This window comes from Xyrauchen texanus, chromosome 46, assembly GCF_025860055.1.
Source record: "Xyrauchen texanus isolate HMW12.3.18 chromosome 46, RBS_HiC_50CHRs, whole genome shotgun sequence".
Taxonomy (NCBI): domain Eukaryota; kingdom Metazoa; phylum Chordata; class Actinopteri; order Cypriniformes; family Catostomidae; genus Xyrauchen; species Xyrauchen texanus.
In genome coordinates, this window is record NC_068321.1 from 24,379,876 (window position 1) to 24,405,410 (window position 25,535).

The 25,535-nt window shown below is 38.4% G+C and overlaps 1 protein-coding gene across 1 annotated transcript; it reads left to right on the forward strand.

Annotated features, from left to right (window-relative positions):
• Window positions 1-3,735: 3,735 nt before the first annotated feature.
• Window positions 3,736-24,614, forward strand: drd4a (dopamine receptor D4a). The gene is made up of 4 exons (XM_052120039.1): window positions 3,736-4,231; window positions 9,047-9,159; window positions 12,379-12,971; window positions 24,106-24,614. The coding sequence occupies exons 1-4, from the start codon at window positions 4,019-4,021 to the stop codon at window positions 24,315-24,317; spliced, it is 1,131 nt and encodes a 376-aa protein (XP_051975999.1). The 5' UTR covers window positions 3,736-4,018; the 3' UTR covers window positions 24,318-24,614.
• The last annotated feature ends 921 nt before the right edge of the window (window positions 24,615-25,535 follow it).

Genomic DNA, 25,535 nt, shown 5'->3' on the forward strand with positions numbered 1-25,535 from the left:
TGGAGCATCTCGGTTGCGTCGCATCATAAACATACCATTATTAGGTCGCTGTGTCAAGTTAAACATAGTAGAATATTTAAAAAAACACATCTTGAAATCCCTAAGTTCGGTTTTGTGCTCCATCAAGCTGTGCTTTGAATGCAAGAACATGTCTTCATGTTGTGTGTCTGCTGAAGTGCAGATTTGTTCTCTGTATAAGCTGCACATTGCTCATACAGCTGAAGTTCCACTTACTGCCCCCTGGAGAAAACAGATGGTACTACAAGCTTGCATTTCTCAGGAATCTTCCTTATTACATTTACATTTACATTTATGTAATTTGGCAGACGCTTTTATCCAAAGCGACTTACAGAGCCCTTATTACAGGGACAATCCTCCTGGAGCAACCTGGAGTTAAGTGCCTTGCTCAAGGACACAATGGTGGTGGCTGTGGGGCTTGAACCAGCAACCTTCTGATTACCCGATTACCAGTTATGTGCTTAGACCACTACACCACCAAAACTCCTTTGTGTGTCCGGAGACTTTATTACAGTCCGGAGACATGATTAATTTGGTTATCATGGTTTATAATTTATTTATACATATGTGTACTGTATACAAAATAAAAACGTTTATGATTTGTTCTTATGGAAATGACACATTATTGGGAGCACATCTACACTATGACAGAGAGTTTCACTGCACAGTAAACAAACACCATCCCTGTGAAAGATATTTATGTCACAGATTACACCACATGACCATTTACCCGTAATTTCCTCCCGCTGTCGGATAACTGCCCCCCGGCAGCTGCACCAGTGCCATCAGCCATCTGTGACCATACACACACACACACACACACACACGCACACACACACACACACACACGCACACACACGCTCAAAAACTATACAGGACTGTAAATAAGTTCTAAACCATGAAGAAGCTTTGACTCATATTTATATTCCTCTGATGTTTATCTTTAATATCTTCACTTTAACCTAATCTTGTGTATTAGAGTATATTACTGTCAGCAATTTGATTAAAAATAAGACTTATTAATACTTTACAGTGACAGTAAGTGTTTCATTAGGATACAGTTAAAGGCTTAATCTGACTTTAATGGGGACCTTAAAAAGGGAATGTGACTGTTTAAATGAGACAAAACACAAGAGATAAAAAATGGTTTTGTATGTCAAGTAATAACAGCATAACAGTTAATGATGCAAAAACATGCCGTTTCTAATACATAAAGCACAAATGGAAAGGAAAATACATTGATTAAAATGTAGATGTTTGCGTGATATACTTTAAAAAAAAAAAACTTTTTTTATATTCTCTGTCTCTAGAGTGAAGTAAGGGTGAGATATAAGTCTCAAAATATCATAGTAAAGGTTTCTGTGCAGCAGTAATTGTAATGCACATACTGTATATAATAATAAATACATTTGCTTAAACTTAACCTAGCTGGCTGAATTTGTAGTAAGTAAAATCATCAAGGCAAAATTAGATCAATAAGATGAGAAAACAATATTTTTTATTAAGTAAGATCAGGTAATTCGATTTTACAGTGCAAATATCATTACCGAATTTACAATGAGTTTATCTCGCATTTGGCCTAACAAAACAGCAGGCATTTTTCACTTAAAAGTTAAACTCTCCTACATCTATCTTTACAAAGCATTACTCAACGATGGATCATAATGCAGATGAAATCTACACAGATAATCACAAAACAGATTATGACACAAATGAAGACTGTCGCCCACAGGCCTGTTGCTCCTGCTGGCTGCATAAAGTTGCGACTGCCGAGCGACAAAGCTAACTTAAATTAGAAAGCCAGATGACAAGACTTAACATTGTTGAGTTGTTTTTAGTCTGATTTAAGGTTTGCAAGTCTCTCGTCTCAATCCAATAACCCACTTCTACAGATCTAAGCAGCATAGACCATGGTTGGGTATAAGGGCTTGGAGCGGGGAGGGCTTGGGGGGCATTGCCCCCGCTAGATTTCCCCCGAGCCTCCCCAGAAACTTCTATTTTACCGTAAGATTTTATATACTGTCTTTTTAAAAATACTAGCATTTGAAAAGATATATGTTAAGGTAACTACCCGTTTAGCGACCAATTAGCGTTTATTTTTTTACTGTAGCATTTTTACATTCTTTTACCTACAAAAATGTTAGACCCAATCAAACATTTCCACTCAGGGCGATTCTAGGATTTTAAATGTAGGGGGGCTCCGCCCCAACAACGCTATACAATGTGCACATTCAATTTAGGCTTTTGCACTCTTTTGGATAGATGGTGCTTTTGTTTTGTTTTTGTTTTTTTGCGCTATAGTCAGTTTTTACAGGCAAGAAATGTCCCCCAAACTTGAGCTCACAATGGCCGATCACAGATTGCAGAGTGACGGATTTTTAGGGGGCCTGAGATGAGGCCCCCCTATATAGGGTCTAGCGACGCCTATGGTTCCATTCCAGCCCTATTCGGGACAGATTAGGAAACTCAGATTATGTTGACAATGTTGATGATGATGATTATGATAAATGATGTCATCACTGACCTGACTAAACTAGACTGGAGTGGATTATAGTCGTAAAGAGGCGCGTTAATCTTAATCACAATGACTACAAATGTTATTCTTTTTTCTCCATTTTAATGATTAAAACGAATGTAAAAGAACGGTTTGGCCTGTCTCGCTTATGTGTGTAGATTTTACACTAAAATGTTAATGTTATTGTCGACAATTAGAAAAGATTATGAGGCTGTTGGTCAAAACATTGACACACAGTGTAGATGGAAACGGAGCTTCATAGGAAGACGCAAAAACACGTTCAGTTTGAACAGCCCCTTGTTCATGTGTTCAGTCAAGGGCCCCTGGGCACTGACCCCATTGGCCCGGGCAATGGGCCCCCAGTAGTTGTGGGCCAGTAACTATGTACAATCCCGGGCCGATTTCCCTTCCCAGTCCAGCCCTGCCCGGGCCAGTGGGGCCAGTGCCCAGGGGCCCTAGACTGCCCGGGGGGGGCTCAGGGCTTTAAGGTTGCTCAATCCAGTTTGGCGATCCCCCCGCTCGAAAACCCATCAACAATGAAAACAGCCCCCCCCAACAACAACTTTTGGAGGGGGGCCCTTGGAGATAATTGGCCCCCGGGGCCTTTGCAAGTCATAATCTGTCCCTACAACAATCAACTGAAACAAAAGCCTTTTTAAGAGGTCACTTTGAGAAACTTCAGCTACACGTGAACAAGGGGCTGTTCAAACTGAACGTGTTTTTGCGTTTCCAATCATTTCCATTTAAACATTCGCTAGATAGCTAATTTTTGAAAACTGCATCACGTTTCATTGTGTTATTAGCATCTCTCATGGGAGCGCTGCACTTTTAGACGCTGTGTCAAGTTAAAAAGAACTTGATAAAAATGCGTCTGTCTGAACGGTTACTGGAAGAAATGCTTTAGCCAATAATTACACGAATGCTACTCATCCTCAAAAAAAATAAAACAAACACTTTTGCAAAGTCACCCGAATTGAACACTTTGGTGTTGTTTTTTTGCAAAATTTTTTAACATTTTTAAAAATCTCATGGTCCCCGGACCCCCCTAGATATAAGGTCTATAAGGCAGATGTCTGTGCATACCCTCAGATTAAATCCTGCAGGCGCCACTGCCTTCATCCACTCGTTGTAAATGTCACACCCACCATCACGCCGATCGAGATTATCACTCCCGTGGATTATAACGTTGAAACTAAAGCAGAGAGATGCCAGTTAAACAAATCATACACGCATCAGGCTTTATTGATAGCCAAATTCACCAGCATTAACAAGTTGTTATAAAGATAAGTTGGGTAATGCAATGAAGTGTCTCAAATAATAACAGCGCGCGGCAGCTTTAAGCCGCTTTGAGTCTCGCGCAGGTGGATGGAAATAGAAGACGAGAAATCGTGTCAAGAACGACCAAATAATGGCAAAGAAGAAACGGGTTTTATCGGTGTGTTTTATCAAATGATTTCCAGATGACAGGTTATTATAGAGGCAGACATGCCAGCCAACTACACCACGAACTACAACTTCCCAGCGCTCATATTCGGGATTTTATTGATCATTTTCATCATATGTGGGAATGTTCTGGTGTGCATGAGCGTTTACACTGAGAAAGCGCTGAAAACTACAACCAACTACTTCATAGTCAGTTTGGCTGTTGCAGATTTGCTCTTGGCTGTTCTGGTTTTGCCACTTTTTGTGTACACAGAGGTGAGTCAAGTGACTTTAATACCTTAATATTGACATTAATATTACAATAATACTTTAACTGTCGAATGAAGCCCACTCTCAGCCTCTTTTTGGTACCAGTTTAAGTTTTGTTTGGGGCACTTCATGCTGGTTTTTAGCACATTTAAAGGAATATTCCTGGTTCAATACAAGTTCAGCTCAATCGACAGCATTTGTGGCATAATGTTGAAAACGCACAAATTTATTTCGACTTGTCTCTCCTTTTCTTCCAAAAATCTGGCTTACATTTACATTTATGCATTTGGCAGACGCTTTTATCCAAAGCGACTTACAGTGCACTTATTACAGGGACAATCCCCCTGGAGCAACCTGGAGTTAAGTGCCTTACTCAAGGACACAATGGTGGTGGCTGTGGGGATCGAACCGGCGACCTTCTGATTACCAGTTATGTGCTGTAACCCACTACACCACCACCACACCACACCACATTGAGGCACTTACTATGGAAGTCAATGGGGCCAATCCGTAAACGTTAAAATACGTCACAACACGTAAATAATATGCGTGTTAACATGATTTTAGTGTGATAATATTGCTTGCTAGCCCTTTTTAACGTTTAAAGCTATTTCCAACTTGGTTGCCATGACAATGTAACTCTGTAAACCCTAAAACAAGGGTTTAAACAACTTTACAGCTCAAATAATTCACAGATTTTGGCAGAATAATTAATATAAGGGGTTTTATTAAATTAAGCTTCACAGTTCTGCCTTTTAACCCTCCAGAAATTGGCCCCATTCACTTCCATTGTAAGTGCCTCATCGCAACCTCGACTTTTGCTTTTTTTTTAAGGAGGGAAATCATCATGCTGTCGATTGAGCTTGTAATTCAACTTGTAAGTTGAGCAACTTGTATTGAAGTTACTGTATTGGTAGTGGTCAACTGATACGTTTTTGTTTGTTTGTTTGTTTGTTTTTTGACCGATATCAATATCCAAAAAGCAGGATGGCCAATGGCTGATATACAGTAATGCTAAAAAATGTACAGGGTTGGGAGGGTTACTTTTAAAATATATTCCACTACATATTACAGAATACATAATTTGGCAAATTTTATTTGTAACATATTCAGTTAGATTACTCTTAATCGGTAATGTATTCAAAATACTTTGGATTACTTCTGCAGCACTTGTTTTGACTATAGCAACTTTGTCAGTACAGTAATTTAAAAATACATTCTTTGGAGGGGGGCTGGGTAGCTCAGCAAATATTGATGCTGACACCCAACACCTGGAGTTTGCGAGTTTGAATCCAGGGCGTGCTGAGTGACTCCAGCCAGTTCTCCTAAGCAACCAAATTGGCCCGGTTGCTAGGGAGGGTAGAGGCACATGGGATAACCTCCTTGTGGTCGCTATAATGTGGTTCTCGCTCTCGGTGGGGCGTGTGGTGGGTTGTGAGTGGATGATGCGGAGAATAGCGTGAAGCCTCCACATGCACTAGGTCTCCGCAGTAACGCGCTCAACAACCACGTGATAAGATGCACGGATTGACGATCTCAGACGCGTTGGCAGCTGAGATTCATCCTCCGCCACCTGGATTGAGGCGAGTCACTACGCCACCACGAGGACTTTGAGCGCATTGGGAATTGAGCATTCCAAATTGGGGGGAAAAAGTAGAGAAAATCTCAAAAATGAAAACAGTTCTTTCTTTGAATAAGCCTATATATCGTATGCAGTGTTGATCTTGTTTTAAGGATTTTTAAATATTTTTACAGAAAAACAAAGCAAAAATTGTCATCAAGAATACGATTTTTGCCCTAAAATCAAAGGTCTTACTAGAGAGAAAAAAAATCACGATTTAATGTGAACTATCTATTAAAAAACATGATAGTTTCTGGTAACAGGTGGATGTGAAATAGCTAGAAAAAGCATTTTAGCTTAGCATAAAGCTAAATGTTCACATGACAATTTATGTCCAACTCGATAGACTCATTAGTCATTGCGTGGAACAAATGATAATGAAATGCAAAGTAATCTATTCAGTAATCCAAATTATTTTTGGATGTAACTATTCTGATTACCAATGATTTAAATTGTAACTGTAGTGGAATACAGTTACTAATATTTTGTATTTTAAATGTGTAACCCCATTACATGTGTTTATCCTGTTACTCCCCAACCCTAAAAATGTATTAAACCGTTTAATCGCAGCAAATAAAATGTATTTATTTACTTGATTGTAATTAAACACTTAACCCATCTGATCACCTTTGATAATGCTTACTTAATTTCCATAACAGTACAAGACCAACTCGGCACTAATGGTCCCTTGCGTGAAACACTGTGCAGACATGAAATAAAATCTGGTATGTGCAATGGCCTCAGATCCCTCCTGCTGAGATGGTCTGTCTGAGCCAGAACCGGACATCATAAACAAACACCACACAATACACATTGTTTACATCGCCCCAGGATGTGGGCAGCAGGTCCGGGAGGATTGCAGTAGAGTGGCCAAAAGGGCCTCCAAATAACTACTGATTAACAGCATGTAGTGACTCCATCAGGCTAGAGCGTCCCTCAGACCGGGTTCTTAGGGCCCCGACAGCAGATACAAGGTCACTGGCTGTTACTTCAGCCAAAGACATGGAGGAAATAACCTCCTGTGAGTCAACCATGACTTAATTACAATTTTACATGAGTCCCCTTACCACAGTCTCATGGTTTGGGTTTGTAGGGCGAATGTGGGTCATTGGCATGGGAGAGAGAGGCCATTACCAAAAAAAAGCAATTAAGAATCTGTCCACTTCTCCAGGCCAATAATTAAAATGCCATTAAATCCTCCTTTCTGCATTTTTATCTCTTTTTTTAGAGAGCGATATGTGTATCAGTATTAAATAACCCATCAGCCTGAGAGCACATGTGGTGTGTGTGTGTGTGTGTGTGTATTTGGCTTGGTTGTTGTGACAATGCCAAATTGCTAATGGGGAAATTAATGTTTCATACCCAGTCGGTCTGCCGTGCCGCTGAAACCAGGCAGTTTAAGGGGGTGAAATATAGCAGAGAGGGATGGGAATGGAGCGCAATAGTGACCATACTCTCTCTTTTTTTTTCGTCAATCATTTTCTCCATAGGGATTTCAGATCATTATATTATTAAAGAGTTTCACAGCGTGAGCTAAATCAACCATCCCTGAAATAATCTCAACATAACAAAATTTTATTTAAGACAGATGAATCGGAAAAAAGACAAAGGTACAAGACTGTGTACTCAAAGGAATAATCCAGGTTGAATACAAGTTTGACAGCATTTAGCATAATGTTGATTAGCACAAACATTTATTTCGATTCCTTTTCTTTTGGAAAAGCATAAATCTGTTTTAAATTCGGGGTCTGGTTAGCTCAGCGAGTATTGATGCTGATTACCACCCCTGGAGTCACGAGTTCGATTCCAGGGTGAGCTGAGTGACTCCAGTCAGGTCTATTAAGCAACCAAATTGGCGCGGTTTCTAGGGAGGGTAGAGTCACATTGGGTAACCTCTTCATGGTCGCTATAATGTGGTTCTCGCTCTCCGTGGGGCGTGTGGTGAGTTGTGTGTGGATGCCACGGAGAATAGCGTGAAGCCTCCACATGCGCTACGTCTCCGTGGGAATGCGCTCAACAAGCCACGTGATAAGATGCGCGGATTGACGCTCTCAAACGCAGAGGCAACTGAGATTCATCCTCTGCCACCCAGATTGAGGCGAGTCACTACGCCACCACGAGGACTTCAAATACGTCACAAGACGTAAATAATATGAGTGTTAACATGATTATAGTGTGATAAAATTTCTTACTCACCTTTTCTGTCTTAAGGTATATTCAATTTTACATATTCATTGCTATGACGACGTAAAACCCTAAAACGACTGTAAAAATAACTACAATTTAAACAACTTTACAAGCTTCACATTTCTGACACTAAACCCTCTAAAAATTGGACTTCCATTGTAAATGTTACACTGTAACCTCGATTTTTGTAAAGAAAAAGAGGGACGAGTCGGAATCATGTTAATCAACATTATGTAACAATGCATGTTACTGTTGATTGAGCTTAACTTGTATTTAACCCAGAACGTTCTTTTAATGAGGAATATTCTGATTATAATGACATTTTTAATGAGAAAATTAACTGCAGTCCCTTGAAGTAGAATGTATCACATAATAAAATATAAAACAACCATACAAATATAAAACTATTGACAATATACAGTACACTTACTTTGCACTTTATTAGATATACTATGGTCCAAATAAAGTTCCCGACATAGTCTTCTGCTGTGCAGCTCTTCCGCCTCAAGGTTCGACATGTTGTGCATTCTGAGATGATATTCGGCTCACTACAATTGTACAGAGTGGTTATCTTAGTTACCATATACTTTCTGTTAGCTCAAACCAGTCTGGCCATTCTCTGTTGACCCTTCTCATCAACAAGATGTTTCCATCGGCAGAACTGCCCATCACTGTATGTTTTTCATTTGTTTGTTTTTGGCACCATTAACCAAACTCTAGAGACTGTTGTTTGTGTAAATCCCAGGAGATCAGCAGTTACAGAAATATTCAATCCAGCCCATCTGGCACCAACAATCATGCCAAGGTCCAAATCACTGAGACCATATTTTTTCTCCATTCTGATGGTTGATGTGAACATTAACTGAAGCTCCTGACTCGTATCTGCATGATTTTATGGACTGCACTGCTGCCACACGATTGGCTGATAAGATAATCAGACCTAATAGAGTGCTCAGTGAGAATATTTTATATATTAGTTAATTAAATAACAGTGATAATTCTCTCTGTTTCAGTTCCAGGATGGGGTTTGGTCCCTGAATATGACCATATGCGATGGACTGATGACAATGGATGTGATGCTATGCACTGCCTCCATATTTAACCTCTGTGCTATCAGCATCGACAGGTGGGTCTGACAGGAGTCCTTATTCACATGTCTTTTAAACCAGTATTGAAGGAGTTCCCATGTCTTGTATGCTGGCCACTTGTTGGTAGTTTTTCCTTAACTGGTCTGACTCTAATTTTAAACACAAAAACTAGTTTTGTAAAGAATTTCGTACAGAGGCACAATTTACAATTTAATTTCAAGCAGATAAGCATAAATGTTTAAAAATATGGTGGAAATGCACTGTAAACCTATTTATTGACGCAATCTTATGCAATATTTCAGAGAATAGGACTAAATCCAGACTTTTTAAGCTGTTTATAGCTACACTTTGGGTTCCATGAAATGATTTTTACCATTTGATTGTAAATCCGGTCTTTATGTAAATAATGATTTCACGACAATCAAGTTTGTAATAGTTCTCAAAGTCCCATTCCCGTTAACCATTTGATAATAGGGCCAATGTTAACGCTGAATTATGTTACCTTTTCTGTGCTAAAATGCTTTCTTCAATCCTAGCTTAATATGCAGAGACAACTATAATTTAGATATCGGCTAATTTTCTCAAAAACTGTAAACACTGTGTCTCTGTGGCACTATAAAAACTCCTGTTTGTTTTGAGTGACCCACTTAGACCCACCCCAACAGCATTGCTCAACCAATGGCACGAGTTGGGGGCGGGACACTCTGACTGTTTGAACAACTACAGGCGAGGGGCATATTCGGAAAGCTGTTTAGAAAGCATTGTTTATTTTTGAAGATCCATTCGGCAGCAACAAGTAACTACTATAACTGAAAGTAGCGACATTACTAAATATTTTGCATTGTATTACGCATATAAAGTAATCAAACATGCTTACCTAAACCCTCCTTTCTCCCCTATATGTAGTGCTGGGAAATCCAAATTACTTAAGCGAAATGGTTCGTTCGTACAGTTCACGTAATTAAACCACTTAAAATTAATGATTTGCTTATCTCCAGTTCATTTTATTGAGTTGATTCGTTTGTACAGTTCACGTAAATGATTCACTGATTCACATGAGCCATTGCGCATAAATGTCTTCCCTTTTAAAGCAAAATATTTAGTTAATTGATGCCGATTCGATTCCGTTATAAATATGATGTTTTCTAGTTTTATTCGTTTATATTTAGTACATATTTATATGTTCAATTTAATGTTGCATTCGGATAATAATATAGAAATAAGATTGTTATATATTGTAAAGGGAGTTCAATGGGAAGGAAGAGGCGAGAACCGGCTTGGCAATATAAATAATATTTTAATGAATAACTTAAACCAAAAGACAAACACACACATGACGGACATGTCCGTAAACTATCTCTCTCTTGTCGCACCACCGTCTGCCATCGGCCTTTATCCCTCTCTGAGGCTTAATTAGCCTGATAAGGGACCGGGTGTGTATAATCACGACCCGGCCCGCCCTCCGCCCTGCCACATATTTTTAAAAATATTTTATTTTTAATAGCTTTATTATAGCTTTTAATTTTCGCTAGTAACTTTTAGTGTGTCTAACTACTATTCATTTTTTTTAAAGAGTGCTGTAGCTTGACTGTAGGGTAACTATTTGAAGTTCTGAGTAAAGTAGCTTCCCCAACACAAAAAATTACTTTATGTTCTGTATAGACTCTCTATACGAAGCTCACATGCTGCAGGTGCTAGATGTGTGAAACGGGCCCTACATTTGATGCTGGAACATACTAAGGGCGGGGATCAATGTATCCAAACTGTACATTGATTTTACACTGATGTAACTTTTCACAGCAAGGTGTATTTATTGGCCGGTGTAAGGTTCACCACAGGTGGCGTTTTTAATTGTAGAAATGATGTAATAGCGTGTATGATAAAGGGCCCCCCTGCTATCATTAAAAGATACAGAAAGCTATATATATCCATCCGTATGTGTACAGAATAACTAAATGTCATTATCAAGTTGCCTACATTATCTCGGAATTTCTCCTGACTCCTCAAACGGACACTCCTACTCTGCCTCACAGTCTTTGGCCTGACGATTTGAGTCATTAACTTCCCCCCTGCCATTCTGAGAGACTCAGCAGAAGGTGTTTTGAAAGCCTAATGAGAAATATGCTTAGGATGGCACACTCAGCATGAAACTTGTTATGCAAGGAATGGCTGCAAATGCACCACTTGGCAGGACTGTCCACACTATCAGCAGGTTGAAGTAATGTGTGGAGTAGATACATACTGGACGCTGTGTTTGATCTGTGTAAACAGCAATGGGAGGTCAGAGTTGTTAGACTCATGCGTTATGGGATGCCTCAGAGTAAAATGCTAGGATTCAAACTTTGGGGCCGTTTACACCAAATTTGTTTTTACATCTGTCCGCGCTGTTTTTCAATTGCATTCTAAGCAAACATGCGCTAGATGGATGCCTTTGACCATTGTACATTGTCTTGCATCAAGGTTTTTGAAGCTGTATCAAGTTAAACAGAACCTCAAGTTTTAAAAATGCACTGCAAAAAAATCATTTTCATACTGAGCATTTTTTGTCTTATTTTCCATTGAAAATATCGACATATCCTTAAAACTAGAAAAGAATACTCGAGAATGGCATAAGATAATAAATCTTGTTTTCAGAGAAATTGTACAAAATTTGGTGGGGTTTATACTTGAAACAAGAGAAAACTGTTTGCCAATGGGGTAAGAAAAATCAACTAGTTTTGCCTTTGAATCGAGTTTTTATTTCTTACACCATTTGCAAATAATTGTTTCCTGTTATATGCATAAACCGTACTAACTTTTGTTGCTGAAAACAAGAGAAATCAAATAAATTTGTCTTGTTTTAAGAATGTTTAGGTATTTTTACTGGAAAACAAGACAAAATTATATAAAAACTGACCCAAAAGTTACATTGATCCAAACACGTATGACCTTCTTTCTTCTGTGAAACATAAGTAGATGATAGGTGAACGATTCTTTTAATTAACATGCAAATAATGTCACAATGCAAAGTTATTTGCATATTGGCTCAATATTATAAAAGACACAAAGGTTGGATATGAGTGATATTATCTGATTAGCAGTTGAGAGTACAGGGGAATTTCAGGTCAACTAATAATTGGTTTAACTCAATTAGTGTAATAGAGATTCCCCCAGTGGCTTTGCTAGCTTATATGGTCAAATCAATGCTAAAAAGGAACCATTTTTAATAAGTGTTGTGTTGCATGATCTCTTGTTATGTCCAATCCGGTTCACTGCAGGTTCATCGCCGTGTCTATCCCTCTTAATTACAACCGCAAACACGTGGACCAGCGACAGATTGTCCTGCTCTCTGCCACATGGATCCTGGCCTTAGCCGTGGCCTCCCCTGTGATGTTCGGAATCAACAACGTCCCCAACCGGGACCACAGTGAATGCAAATTGGAGGACAACAACTATGTGATCTACTCCTCCGTCTGTTCATTTTTCATGCCATGCCCCATCATGCTGTTGCTGTACTTCGGAATGTTCCGGGGGCTGAGGAACTGGGAGGAGGCGCGGAAGGCCAAGCTGAGGAGCAGCATGCAGGCCTGCAAGAAGCTCCAGGAAGCCGCCGCGTCGCTGCAACCTCTTGCTGGCTTGCCGTCCCCCGTAATTGAGAAAGACCTCACAGACATTACCCTGGAAGAACTGGATCGGGATCAGTATCAAGATGATGGCCCATATCAAGCGAACTGTAAGGATGGAGGTGTGTCAATGCTTGCATATCCTGGTGGAAGCTACAATGAAGATCAGAACCAGAACCGGCACAGGAAGGGCGCAAAGATAAACGGGAGGGAGAGGAAAGCTATGAGGGTACTTCCTGTTGTAGTAGGTAAGTTGGTTGTAATGAATGGTGGTTGCATTAACAAGACTCCACTATTACAATAACGTTGACCTTTTTTAGGAATTCTCAAAAATCTCTAACAAAATTTTTCATAACTCGTCCCACACTGGTCGAAAAAAAAAAATGTTTAATACTTTAATTACAAAAAAATACTTAACATTGAAAATTGAACAGAGTGAAAATATTGCTGGATCTGAAAAAGACTTGGGGGTGGGCTCATTTGACTGAGGGGTAGCATGCAGATTTGAGGCGTCCCGCTGTTAACTGCCCAGCTACACCATAACAATCAATCAATGCACCCTAGATACTGAATAGCAACACCATTGTTGAGACATGGAGTTGAGCTCATTTGACTTGGGGCATCACTGATGCCTTTGGTGGGACATTGTGGAGTTTTCTTCAAGGAATATTCCAGGATCAATACAAGTTAAATTCTGTCGAAAGCATTTGTTGCATAATGTTGATTACCACAAAAAACTAATAATAATATAAATAAAAGCCCACCAAAGAAAGTCATACAGACAAAATATCAATTTTTGGTCAAACTAACCCTTTAAATGAAAACTTATTTCACAAAATATTTAGCCTCTTAACAATTTACCAAAAATAATAAATATTGGAATTTGATTAGATTCTCAAAATATCTGGCCAAATATCAGCCAAACTAATATAACATTCCACGGCGCACCCAAAGCTCAGCAACAGTGTAGCAGAAACATTTCTAAAATGAATAGAAGTCTTCTAAAAGGCATATTTCGAGTTCTGTACAAATTAAGGTCATTCGAAAGCATTTGTGGCAAAATTATTTTCCTTAAAAAAAGACAAAATCAAGGTTACAGTGAGGCACTAAACAGGCCTAAAATCATACAGGTTTTGAACAAGATGAGGTGAACAGACAAAATTGCCATTTCTGATTGAACTATTATTTCTATCAGGAAGACTCGCTGACTTGAGTGAAATGTAAGATGACATTTATTTGACTACGCTGCGCTTACATTTCTGTTCATTTCTATTAAGCAATATCTGGGTTACAGTGAGCCACTTACAATGGATGTAAATTTGGCCAATTCGTCAACATTACAATACTCACTAACTACATTTACATGGACGGCAGAAAATGGTGTTCCAGTTTACATGTACTGTATAAGTGGTGTACTCTTTACTCCTGTATACATGCAGCACCGTCACTAAGCAGCTTTCTCCATGGCAACGTAATTTCCCTGTGATGCTTGTGTAAATAAAAAATCTGGTATCCAAGGATGACTTCGCTATTTTATTTCCCATTGTTTCACTTTATTTACAGAGTTGATGTTTTGTTTTTTTCGTAACTTTCTACCGCGACTTGCAGCGGATTTGAAATTTAATTGTGGCATTTCCCTCTTATGTAAAACTCTGGGATTCCCCCAGTGCAATTCAGTGCATATATGCAAACGTGAGACCTTCGATATTTTACATTGGTGTTGTAGCGAATCAGCTCTATGAAATATTAATAATCAATCATAACTTGTTATAATCGATTTTGAATATTTGGATCACTTAATCGGGTTAACTTGATGTAGCTACATTAACATTACAACCAAATACTCGGTTCATCCCGTGAACACTCAATATTGGTTATTAATTAATTAATTAATAGAAATGTACATTTCCGGGGCATGGGAAATGTCTTTCTTACTAAGTATTAAGAGCAAGTAGTCAAAATCTATGATTAGTGACTTTAGATATGAGCTTGAGACACAGACAACTTTACGTGTGACATGAACAAGACTTTATTAACTAGACTAAACATTTAAACTACTCTAACATACATATACATACATTCATACAGTTTACCAAGGGAAAGAGGGCTGAAGCAGAATACAGGAAGGCAAGAAGTTATAGCATTGTTTGCAGTTCAGCAGATCAACAGCCTGAGCAAACCATCATATTAGTTCTTTTTAGAAAGGGGTAAGGATACTTAATGTATCAAATAATGAGACTAAGTTTGATACTTGCATGTCCCATTTGAATTAAACTGTCCTGATGCAATTTATTGAGGCTCCAGTTGATCTTTGATGATGTTGTCTTGATGAGAGAGAACCAGTGGGAGTCAGAGGATCTTTGGTGAATGGAAAGACAAGGCCGTAGCCTGGCGCACGCTTGGGAGTCCTTGGGGGCCTTCTAGTTCAGCATCATCTTCATTAGGACTTCTCAGGATGGACCAAGAGAGTAAGAGAGCACGAGGCTCAGAGAGCTAAGAGAGGGCTAAGAGGACCAGAAAGCAAGAGGACAAGAAGCAAGAGAGAGAGAAGGGCCGGTGTGGATGCAATTTATAACCTTAGAAAACGTGTCCCACCTCTCATTGGCTCGACCAATAAGAAGGGTGGAAGTTCCAGGCGGGAATTTGGTTTATTGCTCTTTGTTCTAAGGGTGCTCATTGCATGTGCACCCTGGAGGGGTGGTAGCCGATGAAGGAACTAGGAAATATTGTTGTAATACTAATATGTTGTTGTTATCGACATATCATGTACACAGTCATTTCGATCTTCAAAATACCAAGTTATAGAGACCAAATATGCCACACATATGATTTCGGTTAACCATAGTATGCAAAGTCTGAAACATTAACCCATTAGAGTTTGCAAGAAAACATAGACCAAACACCATAAAGGAAAATCATGAGATGGAACATTAGATACATGTCAATACATGTATCACATGGATATATATATAGAATATATAGGATTAAAAGGGTTCATTTCTCCTTCTCAGTAAGAATGAAGTGAGAGTCAGCACCCTGAACATTCCTTTGGAGGTCGTAAAAGTCTGCTTATCAGCCCTGTAAGCTGAGACTTGGTTCTGCCAGGGTGTTCGTTTCATTTGGGATGTTAGTTTCGGAGGAGTTTCATAGACCTTTGTATATAATGAATAATTAGTGTGTGTCTTGTTGGTCCAGACCCTACAGTGTGTATAAATGGGTATAGTGTATGTACTTTTCCCACTGTATTCCCTGAAAAATTCCCTTTGAATTCTTTCCACTTTGTTAACTTGTTGTTGGGCGCCATCATATGGGGTCTGTTCCAAAACCTAGTGAGCTTCCTTCGGAGGTAGTATTTTAAGGCAGTATAGTCGCGCTCCCGACGCGAAGGCTGTTTCAAAAGGATAATCTTAATTATGCTGCCTCATAAGATATCTAATTTTGGCCTAATTCTAAAGTGTCATCGTATGTATCCTTCCCCGTGTAGGCGATCCCAGACTGAAAAAACAAATCCAAGATGGAGGATGAAGTTTCTACTACACTGTTGTTGAGCTTTGGGTGAGCCGTGGAAATATCAATATCAGCCAAATAGTTTGAGAGTCTCATCAAATTCCAATATTTGCCAATTTTGAGATTCCAATTGGGCATTCCACCCATGAAGTGTTCCCCTCGTGTCAGTTCCTGACTGCCTTTTCAATGAATAATGCATTTTTATTTATTTTATTTTAGGTAAATTTTCTGGATGCTAAATATTTTGTAAAATAAGTTTTCATTTAAAGAGTAAGTTCAACCAGAAATGGAAATTTTGTTTGTTCACCTCATCTTATTCAAAACCTGTTTGACTTTCTTTGGTAAAAAACAAAAGGAGATGTTAGGCAGTCGCCATTCATTTTCATTGTACTGAAAAAAGATCGCTTGTGGACATATATTTATATTATTAAACTGTAGCTTTTATTTATATTAGCATTTTATCCATTATTTATATCAGAATTATACCCTAGATATTGGCATCACCCATCAATTATTTCCACATCTGCTCTCTTCTTATTTCAGTTTAGAGGTGGAGGTGTGAGTCCATGGTAATTATTTCCATGCCTAAAATTAGAGGTGGTCTGTTTCATGATCTTGCCTCTTGCTTCTAAACTTAGCTAAGGAGCGTGATTACAAATACATGTGCTGAAACTCTGAACTTATTTGTCCGTCATTGGCTTATCGTCCCTGGCCAATCCTCCAATCCGATTATGATGTAAGCTTTACTTTAGTCCAGCAGACAGAGCGGGGGCAGCCCTCACATTAAGACAAACACTTATCCTCTACAGAGGTTCCTGGGAGATCCTGATGGGAGAACTCTGTTAGCCTGGATAGACCTTCGTGCAGTACTGACAGTCTTGGCAATCCGTTTTGCCCAGGTGACAATTGATGTCAGATGAGAAAGAGGGGGTAAAAGAGAAGGCTAGAATTCCCGCAATGTTCATGGGCAGTTACGTTTCAAAAAACGTACTCCGCTAACAATTTTTGGTTCTGGTTTGGTTTTAGTTATTAAGACAAAGAAGGTACAAATTTAATGTGACAAAATTGAAAGTTAAGACCGTTATTTTTATTATTCCGTCAGTAGTGGCTCTACTATTAGTTAGTTGCTCCCCAACCCCACATACCACACTGCACTTCGTGCTGTTGAGACACCCTTCAAAACTCTGATATAAATATACCAAAAAGCCTTTGTCGAGACATTCAGCTGTCCTGCCTCAATCCCTCGCTCACTCCTGATGGATGATGGATCTTCAGTACCTGGAGTGAGCCGGCGGATAGATTGCTGGAGCATATTACACATGTCCTGTGCTTCTATCTGGAACGTTTCAGAATGAAAGTAATTCAAAGAATTCAGATAGTCTGCAATGGTGCTCCGATCTGAGAATTATTCTGAAATGGTGCTTGCTGAGTTGTGAAATGTATTTTAGTGAACTACTGATGCGATTCACTGACTTCAAAAAAGCATTTTAAAAGCTCGGAGAATGATAAGGACAGGGTCAGATGCGGTGAAATGAACGTGATCCTGTAGATTCGGTCCTACCTCGAATTTCAACATATATTGTGGCCTTAAATGTATGCATTATATAACAAAATCTCAAACCAAGTGACCTTTATTTTGAAGAATGACAGACAAGCCCTCTTTTCAGGCAAAATAGTCGAATTATAAAATAACAGATTAACTGTTAAAGGAAAATTATGGAAGGAATGTTCCGAGTTCAATACAGGTTAAGCTCAATCGACAGCATTTGTGGCATAATATTGATGACCATAAAAATAATATTTTGACTTCTTTAAAAAAAATAAAAATCTCGGTTACAGCAAGGCACTTACTTAAGTGAATGGGGCCATCCAGTAAACATTAAAACACTCACTATTTTAAAAGGATAACCACAAGACATAAACAATATGCATGTTAACATGATTTTAGTGTGATAAAAATCACTTATTAACCTTTTCTATGTAAAAATACATGCAGTTTTACAACTTTATTGCCATGATGATGTAATGTCAACAAATCCTAAAACCAAGACACGAAAATTGAGAACGAACTACTACGAAAACGTTATTTTTAAATGCTGGTAACCAGTTATAACCGGTTTATTTCGTTCCAATAATCTTTTCAGGAAACCAAAATCCAAAGGGGTTATCACAGTACATATTTGGAACTGCACCACTTTATGTTGCCGGAAAAAAAACATGCGTTTTGATCCTGAGCTGCTGCAGCACACATTTCTTTTTCTTAATTTCCCGTTGTGCAATTTGCATTCTGTGGATGAAGACTTTTTAAACAGCTATGTATAATTACTACATATACAGTACATGTATGGGCAATCCAGATACAAGGAAAACATTATTAGACATAAAAATTACATTTCTCAGTTGTTTCCAAGTCTTTTCTGAATTATTGTTAGATATGATGCATTAATACAGAGTTGATGCTGCTGGGTTTTGACTGACTAGCATCAAAATTCACTCTGGCTGCCCTGCCAACAATGCTATTGAAGATTCGTGGGACGCTCTGACGTAGTTGAAATAGGCGGGAACGTTCGTTCTGAATGCTTGGTTTTGTGAACTATATTTAAAGGGGCCGCAAAACATCCAGACATGTCGACCGGTATCTTTTTGCCGATATATCACAAGTAGAGTACCCGGCACACCAACCATTTCAGACACCTTTGTCCACACAAACCCGCCAAGGCAATGATCAGTTTCTCCTCCATTTTGTCTTCGAAACTAATGTTTGGTGGGAACCAAAGTTTACACGGTTGTGTTCTCTAGACTTCGCTAGAGCGGAGCACTTCTATACTCCGCTGAACCACGTCAAAGCTCATTACCATAATGTTGCCCGCACTTCAACTTTCCTCTGACGCCCACACCGCCCAAGACTCGCCACGCCGCTTTTCGCTGCGAGACGCTGGCTGCCATAGAAAATGAATGACTTCCGGTCGATTTGGAGCTCTCGACGCCTCTGGTCTGAACGCACCACGACAAGCAGATCTGTAATCCAAATTATACTTGAATTAACTGGATGCTTGTAAAAATTACAATGCTGATAAATTCACCACACCTGAAAAATCGAATCCCTTATTTTCACTTATTTTGGTGTGGCAAATAGCATATTTTGGGCTCACCACATTGCTTGTTTTTTTTTGTTGCTAGATCTGGCAACCCCGCAACTGGCATTTCACCCATGATTAGCTCAGAGCTGTCAATTTAAAAAGAACGTTATTAACCACGTTATCAACGTGACCATTTGAAAATGCAGGCTGCGAATCTTCTGAACCGGAGCATTTCGTTTTTAGTTCCTGCTTTAAACCCTCAAAAAATTGGCCCCATTCACTTGCATTGTTAATGTCTTCGATTTTTGCCACTTTTGAAGAAAAGGAGGAACAGTTCAAAAATATTTTTGTGGTAATCAACATTATGCTACAAATGCTGTGGATTTAGCTTCACTTGTATTGAAACCGGAATATTCCTTTAATTAGAGCACTCCCAAATCTGTATGATAGTTTGTTCCCTAGAGATGGCTTAGGTCCCTTCTTCCATGCAAAGGCTAGAATATACTTAGTTTTTCCACATGCCTTTCCATGGTCGAGTGCTCAGCCTTTTTAAAGTATAGTATTGATCGTCACACCGGAGTAAACATTGGCCTTAAGTGTCAGGGATTTTGAGTAGAGGTCGACCGATATTGTTTTTTTCAGGCCGATGCCGATCTTTTGAAATCCGGGTCGGTCGATGGCCGATTAATGCTGCCGATTTATTTTGGCCGATATGTGCTTGTTTTTAACCTCTTATTTGAACCTTTTATTTGACAGATAAAATGTAACACAAATAATTACTTAAGATAGACAAAATTTCTCAACAAATACATTTATTGAACACTTGACCAATCTGCACTTGTACACTTAAAATTAAAAATGTATAATGTAAAAACATATTGTATAAATAATGTATAACAAATATATTAAATAAACAAAGCAGGTGTTACGAACTGCTCCGAGACACGAAGGTTGAGATCCAAATGCAGCTTTAATTAAGGGGCAATCCAGACACGTAATCCAATATTCAGAGCATCCAAGAGAAGCACAGGCATAACTAGGGATGGGAATCATTAAGGTTTTAATGGTATTACAATCTTACCAATACTGCTTATCGATCCGGTACTTTAACGGTATTCTTAACGGTTCTTTTTGTTATATATATATTACACAAAGATAAACGTTATATAGGCACAGTGATTTAATTTCAGGAAGGTCTACTAACATTACTGTTCAGGTGTGGTCTAAAAAGAAATCTAATAAAGTAATCAATTGTAAAATAACACTGCATAGTTTATCATAGATAGATTAATGCTCATTAATGCAGAAGTTATTCATTCAAGAGCTGTAAGTGATTTTCTCTTTGCCTTTTGTTGTTTGATTCGCAGTAATGGCTCAATCGTCAGCATGTTTATATAGACAGCTTCCCCTTTAAGACCGAGTGCAGATCTAATAGGCTCCTGATGCAGCATATTTTCTCCCCAACTATTTCCATAACTACGTCCATTTAAGACATAAACTGTGTTTAAGTGAATCTCCAAGCCGGTCGTTTTGACATATTTTTGTGTATAGTTGATCGTTTAGACGCATGAAACCCAAAGTAGCCTATACTTTGCTTGTCTCTTTGCGGTGTGTTTCGGAGTGCGCGCCGGCTTGGGAACGGTATCTCTTGCGCTCTTTTTATTATTATACGCGTCCCGCAATTTAGCAACAGTTGCATTTTACAACAATCACCGATCGTGCTGATTCTGACGTTAAGTTTGAGTTTTAAGGAGAAATGTCAGTGCACCGCTGTGAAGGGAAGGAAGTTGTGCTAGACAGAATGCGGCTTATGTATAAATATTCTTTTTATAATCTTTGGAAGGCGAAATCTAAAATAAAATCAGACTAATAATCACAGATCTAAACCAGGCTATGTTTGAATGTTTCGTTCTGTCACTCATTATGCTGGGCTCGTGTTGTGCTCGCTGTGTCACCGCGTGAGCGAGTTCTCTCTCTCTCTCTCTCTGACTGCCAGTGGTGGACGGAAGTACACATACCATGTTCTTGAGTTAAAGTAAAGATACTCATGGTAAAATATTACTCAAGTAAAAGTAGAAGTGCTGCCTTTAAACATTCACTTGAGTAAAAGTACAAAAGTATTTGCCTTCAAATGTACTTAAGTATCCAAGTACTATGATTTTTTATGGCCATAATGTCCTATTATAATTTGTCACAAGACTCTTGCTTAACTCAGTCTACATGAAGACTAATGTCACTCTTGGCACACCAATCTATTAATAAAATGACATTAATTAGTCATATATATATATATATATATATATATATATATATATATATATATATATATATATATATATTGAATTGAATAAATTTTTTGTGTGTTTAATTTTGGTACACGCACACATATATATATATACACACACACGCGCACACACACATACATAGAATATATATATATATATATATATATATATATATATATATATATATATATATTTTATTTTTTTTTTTCTATGTTATGGGAGCAGCCAATTTCCCTCCAAAATTAAACACAAAAATGTATTAATGCAGTGTTTCTGCTACTCCCCAGAAAAAAAATGCTATTATATGCATGTAATTTTAGTGTCAACATAATAAGCAATGTACATTATGCGTCAATATTTACCGATAATTGCTGCAATAATAGCTGCTGCTCTCTGCCCCGCTTAAAATTTGTTTGGAACTATTGAGAGCTACACGAATCACGTGACCGCGCGGCGGCGAGATCACTGTCGCAACCGTCTATGTTCGCAACTCTCATATTTAACGGCTCTGGGGTGCGTTTCCCGTACAATGACGTAACTTGCTGCTTCACTACCGTAGTACGATGCACTGTCGAAGAAATCAACTTGCTAGTCACGACTGTTTCCCGAAACCGTATTGTCGCAAATTGGTTGTTCAACCACGTTGGTTAATGATGTCACATGTGGAGTAAAAACTACTTTTAATGAATCTGTTTGTGATCGAATTAATGCTAGATGTTTTGCTATAAATTATGGACATGTCATCTGAGGACTATCTCATATTTTTCTCAGTTATTTGCTTTATTTCCAGATTCAATCATAGGCTCGTTCTTACGCACTAGAGCACGTTCACACATGCGCACTCTTCAAAAACGGTGCTTTAAATCTATTGACAAACTAAAAGACATAAAGGACATTTGTATGTCTTCTAAATAAAAGATACTGATTGTACTGGATGTCATCTTGCTTATTTGGCTCAAGATAATAATTTATTTAGCCCACATGTTATAATAACAAGAAACTCTGCTTCTAACCACAGGCCGAGAGCTGTCGTTCCAACCACACAACTCTGCGATGCTGTTTGCGAATGTTCGCGCTTAGTAGATGCCGCCAAGGCAAGTTCAAAACAAAGCGCGCGCTGTACTGTGATTGGTGGCTCGTTTGACCAGTTACGTTTTTATCCACTCATAAATAAATAGGAACGACTGATTTTGAAAATGTAGTAGAGTAAAAAGTAAGATATTTGACTTTGAAATGTAGTGGAGTTAAAGTAAAAGTCTCCCCAAATTTAAATACTTCAGTAAAGTACAGATACGCAAAAAAGCTACTTAAGTACAGTAACGAATTACATTTACTTCGTTACTGTCCACCACTGCTGACTGCGAATAGCTAAATTGCATCACAGACAAATGGTTTCATATTATTATACATAGAAATGGCTGGCGATATAAAATAACTTTCTCTTTATAGCAATAAATAATGGATTTTCATAATTTCTCCAGTACCGACAGCAGAACCGATAACGTCCGAGCTTACCAAAGCCAGTCCTTCAATAGCATATACTGCGTTGGTATATTTTTATTACTTATTTATCTGCATTGAGTGACAACCCTCTCAAATATAAGACACACAAACAGAACAAATAAAAGTCTCAGATTCACTGTCTGTAATTGCTAAATTCTTGCTTACTTATTGTGACATGATAGCAACCCTTCTGCTGTGATAATGCAACTTCAACTACGCTATCAATATCCAAAGTAGCCAAATGTCATGTCAACTATCGCGTTTGTCACGTTTTTTCTTGAAGTTGGCAGTAACATATCAAAAGTTTTTAATTAAATCTAAAGAAGTTATACAAATTTAACCCTTACTGTTTTCTCCAAGGAACTTAGCTCCTTCCTTAGGCACTGGATGAGGTCCGCTCACTCTGCTGGAAAATGACTCTAGGGGCAGCGTGCGTCGAACACGTGTTCCACAACAACACTAGGCTGCCCACAGATGCACCTGCCTAATAATCGGCTTGATATGCGTGGATATTGGCCGATGCCGATTATGTAAAAAATGCAAAAATCGGCCGATTAATCGGCCGGCCGATTAATCGGTCGACCTCTAATTTTGAGTCCCGGCTCAACTAGGGCCGTTCTGTGTAGAGTTTGCATGTTCTCCCTGTGTTTGCGTGGGTTTCCCTCACATGTCCAAAAACATGCCGGTTCAGTGAATTGGAGACTCTAAATTGCCCCGTATGTGAGTGAGTGAGAGTCCCCCAGCCAATGGGGGTTGCGACTGGAAGGGCATCTGGTGTAAAACCTGTGCCAAATCAAATATATATGTGGACGAATCACGAAGCGGACCCTGCACCTACGCAGGACAAACGCTAGGAAAGAGAGAGAGATTTGGAAAAAGAAATAGTGGAAAATTGAAAACTGGATTTGAACTCACATCGCCTGGATGATCATCAATGTTTCAAAGCATGCATTAAATGTTAGGCTATGGCTTCGACAATTTTCACATTCTCATTTGTCTGTCTCCAGGTGCCTTCCTGTTCTGTTGGACACCGTTCTTCGTAGTACACACGCTGAGGGCACTCTGCGAGGAGTGCGACATCCCCAGCTACGTCACCAGCATTGTGACCTGGCTGGGCTACGTCAACAGCGCCCTCAACCCTATCATCTACACCGTCTTCAACACAGAGTTCAGGAAGTTCTTTCGGAAATTCCTGCCGACTCTGCCCAACTGCTGCTAGCCTGAACGCGCTCTCCTCTAACGGTTTACGAACAAATGAACAAAACATACCCAAAAGTGTAAATAAACCAGACGAAGTATAGCATGTTATATGACTCAAACATGAATGTACGGTTCAAGATGTTTCCTGCCATAACGTTTTTATTTTTAATTTTGTATGTTTACGTTTTGCAAGCTGACATCAAAGGGCCTCATTCATGAAACACAAGCTTTTCTGTGTAAATTGCTCATAAGATCGCTCTTATATAAATTGCTGCTTTTAAAAGGAATTTCTTTGTAAATGGTTTTGTAAATTGTTGCATCCATAAAAATACGAGAAGAACAGATTTCTCTGAAACATTCTTGCGTATGTATATAAAATTATTTTCAGTGTAAATTGTACGTAAAACCATTTTACGTAAATTGTTGCATTCGTGAAACAAAAGCTAAATTAATTTCCTTGAAAATTGTTTGTAAACCATTTTACGTAAATTGTCGCATTCGTGAAACACAAGCTAAATTAATTTCCTTTGAAAATTGTTCGTAAAACCATTTATGTAAATTGTCGAATCCGTGAAACACAAACTAAATTCATTTTCTTGAAAATTGTTCGTAAAACCATTTTACGTAAATTGTCGCACTCGTGAAACACAAGCTAAATTAATTTCCTTGAAAATTGTTCGTAAAACCATTTTAGGTAAATTGTCGCATTCAGTGAAACACAAGCTAAATTAATTTCCTTGAAAATTGTTCGTAAAACCATTTTAGGTAAATTGTCGCATTCATGAAACACAAGCTAAATTAATTTCCTTAAATTGTTCAGTAAAACCATTTTACGTAAATTGTCGCATCTCGTGAAACACAAGCTAAATTAATTTCCTTGAAAATTGTTCAGTAAAACCATTTTACGTGAAATTGTCGCACTCGTGAAACACAAGCTAAATTAATTTCCTTAAATTGTTCGTAAAACCATTTTACGTAAATTGTCGCATTCGTGAAACACAAGCTAAATTAATTTCCTTAAATTGTTCGTAAAACCATTTTACGTAAATTGTCGCATTCATGAAACACAAGCTAAATTCATTTCCTTGAAAATTGTTCGTAAAACCATTTTACGTAAATTGTCGCACTCGTGAAACACAAGCTAAATTAATTTCCTTAAATTGTTCAGTAAAACCATTTTACGTAAATTGTCGCACTCGTGAAACACAAGCTAAATTAATTTCCTTAAATTGTTCAG

Coding starts and splice junctions, on each gene's coding strand:
- drd4a (XM_052120039.1), top strand. CDS start 4,019: ATGCCAGCCAACTACACCACGAACTACAACTTCCCAGCGCTCATATTC. Junction 4,232..9,046: donor CACTTTTTGTGTACACAGAG/GTGAGTCAAGTG, acceptor TCTCTGTTTCAG/TTCCAGGATGGGGTTTGGTC. Junction 9,160..12,378: donor TGTGCTATCAGCATCGACAG/GTGGGTCTGACA, acceptor GGTTCACTGCAG/GTTCATCGCCGTGTCTATCC.